Below are 5,870 nucleotides of genomic sequence, written 5' to 3'. Positions count from 1 at the left end.
CGCCCCCGCCAATGTTTCAGTTAGTAGTGTAATTTTCGATTTTTCGTCTGAAAATTTTAAAATTATATTAGCTCCGTCCCCGCCAATTATTTTGGCTAAAAAATCCCATTACTTTCCGCCTCACGTAACTTTTGGTCAAGCTCCGCCACTATATATTAACAAAATGTATAAAAGTAGCATATTAGTTTTAATAACCACAAACAAAATACCAAATGTATAGAAGAAAAAAAATTAAAAAAAAATGTATAGAAGAAGTATATTAGTTTTCCATCTTAAATTTCCAATTAATTAAATCTAACCCATGTATAATTAGCAAAAACATATTCATTTCTCAAAACACATTAAACTTCGTCACATATATCTTCATACTAAAATATGAATCAAACTAAATCACGTATACAACAGCTAGCTTAAAAGCTTTTATTATTATTAAGCAAACAACACCAAATCCCTACCCCTCAAAACATCGTACAGCCCAAAATATTCTAAGACACGCCGTATTTGTTCACAGTATCGGTGGCCGTAGTAGCGGCGGCAGGATCACTTCCCTTGTTAGCTTGAGTCGGCAAGGACGTGCCACCAGTAGCAGTAGGGGCGTCCGTGGAGGCAGCTGCTCCACGGCCGGGCTTCACCTCCTGGTGGCCGTGTGTGCCGTACCCCTTCTCTTTGTAGTCTTCCAAGTCTTTGTACTGCGTGTACGGACTGCTTTCCACTGGTAAACCTTCTAGTTTCGGGTCTTCCTGCTTAGGCTGTTGGGGGTCCATTTTCTCTCTCTGTATATTTCTGTTGTTTCTCTCTAGAATATGTATGTATCAAAACAAAAGGTGGCATATAGGAAAGTATGACGTTGCTTTGGTTTCGCCACGCGTCGTGCACGTGGCATGATTTTGCATGATGTGTGGGCTGGTGTTTTGGAGTTGGACATTATGGATTGGGCTAAACTTGGATCGAATATTTTGGAATTGTAACGGGATCAATATATAAGATTTAATATTTCTGTCGTTATTATAAAATTAGAGAAAAGATGAAATACAAATACCGTTATCATACAAAACGTATGAATATTGTGAAAAAGCCAAAAAATACTATGGCATTTTCATACTTATTTACTCGCAAATGATCTTATAGGGTAATTTTGTCTTGTAGAGTAATTTTGTAAAATTTTCTTTTAAGAGTAATTTTGATTTTGTAGAGTAATTTTGATCTTGTAGGATTATCAAAATTCTACAAGTGTATCTTGTAGAGTAATTTTGATCTTGTATGGTAATTATCAAAATTACTCTACAAATGTATCAAAATTACTCTGCATCAAAATTATTCTACAAGTGTATCAAAATTATTTTGCAAGTTTATCAAACAACATACAATTAAAAATTACTCTATAAAATCATTTATACTACAAGTGTATCAAAATTACTCTACAAAATCATTTGTAAAGTAATTATGATACTCTACAAAATTACCTTACAAGATCAAAATTACCATACAAGATCATATGTAAAGTAACTATGATACTCTACAAGATCAAAATTACCATACAAGAACATTTTACAAAATTACTTTACAAGATCAGAATTACCCTACAAGATCATTTGTAGAGTAATTTTGATAATTACTCTACGAGTAAATAATTACGAAAATGTCACCGCTTTTTTTTTCTTCTTTTTTTTTTTTTTTTTTTTTGCTTTTTCATGACTTTCGTACGTTTTGTACGATAAGACACTTTGTACGTGGACTTAACTCTATAAAATTATGAATTATTGGATTTTATCATTTCCAACTATTGGATATTAGCCATTGCCACTTCAACTATCACTTTAACTCTCATCACTCCTGACATAACATTTTGCCCAACATAACACTTTGTGTGATGGTTGAGATGACTATAAATACTTAATTCTTTACAAATGAATGTTTATTCAATACTTGTAAGTATTGTGTCCGAAAATATTGTTTCAAAAGTCTACCCAACTTTTCACTTAATGTTGTTGGTTGGTTGCGTGTACGTACACGTGTTAATGCACATAGTGCAAACAATTAAATTGGGATGTATGATAGTGGGTATTGCAACCAGTTGGTAATGCATGTTACTCCAGTTTAGTAGAGTAAGGTTTCAATTTTATTGCACACTAGAATTAAATCATGTTGTATGTTAGATTTTATTTATTTATAAATTGCTGTCGGTTTTTAATCTTGTTGGGTATTGCAAATTATGTTCAATTGTAGAATCCACAAAACATCAAACTTTTCACAACAGTATACATCAATTATTATTCTCCTGTATATTAATTCTTCTATGAAATGAACCGTGAATATAATAAAATATAATATACAGTTTTTTTATAGTTTTATTATTTTAACATTATAATAATTGTTATCTTCTTTACTTTTTAAGTTTGATAAGTTTGGTGTTAACCGGTATTTGTATCGAAAATACCGGTTCGTTATCGGTACATGAAGGTAAAAAACACCACCGGCCTGGTACATAAAACGCCAAAAGTCGGTACCAGATTGAATTTGATAATCTTTTAGTTCGAGAAATTTGGTACTACTAGCCAGTACCATTTGCTCATCCCTGATCACGGCTACCATACGAACAACAACGATATCGTACAACTTTTTTTTTAGTTTCAGGGGTAGGGATGGGCTCGGTGCCAACTGATACCGAATCGGTATTGGTACCGAAAATACCGGTTACGGTATCGGTATATGAAGGTAAAAACCGGTAGCGAAGCCAAACGTCAGTACCGAACTGGTACTTAGGATCTTTCGGTTCAGGAAATTCGGTAACGGTACCCATTAACATTTGCTCATCTCTGACTACGGGTTTCTACTGAACATCATTACCATATAACTTTTTTAGTTGATTTTCTTTCGGTTATTTTTTAGTGGCTTTTTCTACATTTTATTTTTATTCTTCTCAGTGATTCCGTGTGCAACGCGCTCGTAATGATTTCAAACACATATAAACACAGACTAAATAAAAAAAATTAAGTAAACTAGTTATCAAAATTAAGTAAAGATAGCTAGTTATTATAATTTATAAACATAACCACTATTACACCATATAGTACCAAGCATCATAATTTCGAAACACCGTCCACTACAAAACATCACTATTGAATACTGGTCATCATGCTAAGGAAATTAGAAAAAATAAATCTTTTTTTATTTTTTTAAACTTTAGCTTGAAGTGATTAACTTAAATTAGCTCCAATATTGTAATAGTTCGGAAATGATCTCGCACATTATCGATCCACGCTTTCTCTCATTCTTTCTCTCAACTTTATATCTTAAATATATACCCTTACAAACTTAAAAACTTTCGTATATATCCAACAAAAACTAAAAATATCATACATGCCCTTAAAGATTAGTTAAAATATCAAATATACCCAATTTATTAAGAAGAATCTAATAAATAATCATTTTACCCTTATTTTTTTAACTTCAAGTTTCCATACATACTCATCTAGCTTTTAACTTCATATTTTTATATAACACATTAAGCTTAAATTATTTTTTACCTATTTTTTATTTTTCCCATAAATAATTGTATTCTCCATAACTTAATATAATATTTAAGTTAAATAAATTAAGCTAGACAAGAGTAAATATAATATTTGAAGTTAAAGGTCATATACGAGATTTTAAAATTTTAGAAAAATAATGGTGAAATTATCATTTATTAAATTTTTATGAATGAATTGGGTATATATGATATTGCAACTATTTTGTAAGGGTATATATGACATTTATAGTTTTGTATGGGTATATATAATATTTTGCAAGTTTGTAATGGTATATATGAAATTGCATGTGTCTATACTTTTTTTATATTTCTATATTTAGTAGACGTTAGTTATCTCAATATAAATTAACTACTAAGAAAATTAAAAGTAGAAAAAGAATGGAAAACATGCTCAATTTAATTAGTTTAGAAAAAAATGTCTGTTTCGACATAGTTGTTATTATTGTTTTCTACAATAGTGATTTACGTTTTAATCTAAATTGTCAAGTTAACACACCGCAACATGTGAAAGTGGTTTAACGTTTTTACATCTATTTTCTAGTTTGGTTTGAAGGTCACGCGGGTCCTAAATATTAGTTTTAGGTTAAGACCACACAGAGTGGGCGTGGTTGCCTCTCCACGGCGAAAATTTAACCAATAGAACTTTATGTACTTACCAAATCGGGGAAAGAACAACAAGGACGTCTAACGCTTAGGTTGATCCATGATGTTCGAATAATTTATCTTCCATAATAGCATCATAGCACCATTGTTGCACCAGAGAAATGAAGATGATGAAATGTTTTTGGGTAAATGAAAGAGACAGGAGTTTAACCCATTATAAAGGAGTTAAAAACATCACGAGACGATGAATTTACACCTAACATCAATGAGGGGGAAGCCTTTCGACGAGTAGTGGTTAGGTTTTTTATGTCTTTTTTATATAAAAAGGTAAAAATCATGTTACAAAATAAAAATCATGAATTATTAAAAAAATACAACTTTTAAAACCTAGACCATCTTGGCCGTTCAAAAAAAAAAAAAAAAAAAAAAAAAAAACCCAGACCATATGTATTACTTTTACCAAATCACATCTATTATTCCAATATATGATCTCTTCATCATCTTTAGAACTTCAATAATCATTCATCCAAAGACTCCAATAACCACTCATAACTTAAATGGCCATGCACGAAAAAAAAAGCATGCCTTAAAGTGAATCATATATTGGAATATTAGATGGTGGCAAACATATCATATTCAAAGTGCTATGAAGAATCATGTCAAAAGTCCAAACCTTCATCATTTCGCTTGTCAAAGCCAAATTCCATTAAAGCGACTCGAGCCAGATAGATAAATGCAATTGATGTAGTAGTAGATTTTTTTTTAAGAACGGAAACGCACATACTCTCAAAGTATACCATGAAATTACACATATTTGTTGATTACAACGGTTGAACCTACACCACTAGAAAATGTAAAGCCTTGTAGTATAGAACGAGCCTAAACTCTAGCTAGCCCCATCTCAAATCACTCTTAGCATTTAACACAAAGTCCCAACAACTACACTCTCCACCACCACATCTTTTCATTTACAAATATTTGAATAAACGATAAGTTTAATTTTAAGATATTCAGTACGATGATGTAAAGTTGTAAACACACAAAGATATACAAACTCACCAAAAACCTTACAACCCTTTTAATTATAAATAAACTATCGATCAATCATATGTAGAATAAGCTAAGAATCTCCAATGGGAAGGGTTGGCTCGTCCTTTAAGAATGTGAAGCTCGTATAGACTTATAGAGAAGAGAAAGAGGAAGAAATCCCCGACCAAGAAGGCCACAAATTGAGGTTATGACTTGTGAGAGACAGGACATAAGAAGAGAGAGAGATGGTGATCAAGCCATCCGTTTTTGGCCATCCATGGAGTCCTCCCGTAAGGATGATCTTAGAATGCGTGTTTACGTATAGAAAAATATTTTATTATACTATAATATAAATACACACACATCCATATACCAATTAAACGTTCTGTTTAAGTGATTAACATGTTGAATAAAATGAATATTTGTCGCCTTATATGATTAATCATTCAGAAAGATTTAAATATGATGTAATTCACAAAAGTCTAATCTTCTCTTATTCATTGACATTGTCACTTTGCCTAATGACAAAAAGCTTTTATTCGTGATGGGATTACGCCTAATATATGAGAGAAAAAGCAAAGTTTGTATAAATCCAAAGTATCTTAACTAATTATGACCACGCAGAAAAAAATAATGAAACATATGTAAACCTAAAAGTCAAAAGTAAAAATTAAGCAAAAGTGTAATGGTTAAAGTAAACTTCTTT

General features: G+C 31.3%; 1 protein-coding gene across 1 annotated transcript; it reads right to left on the bottom strand.

The window, feature by feature from the left end:
• Positions 1–320: 320 nt before the first annotated feature.
• On the bottom strand, positions 321–795 carry LOC110896932. Its single transcript, XM_022143948.2, has one exon. It carries the CDS (start codon positions 762–764, stop codon positions 486–488), a length of 279 nt encoding a protein of 92 aa, XP_021999640.1. The 5' UTR covers positions 765–795; the 3' UTR covers positions 321–485.
• Positions 796–5,870: the final 5,075 nt, after the last annotated feature.

Source organism: Helianthus annuus, chromosome 12 (assembly GCF_002127325.2).
Source record: "Helianthus annuus cultivar XRQ/B chromosome 12, HanXRQr2.0-SUNRISE, whole genome shotgun sequence".
Taxonomy (NCBI): domain Eukaryota; kingdom Viridiplantae; phylum Streptophyta; class Magnoliopsida; order Asterales; family Asteraceae; genus Helianthus; species Helianthus annuus.
This window is presented reverse-complemented; position numbering and strand designations above follow the sequence as displayed.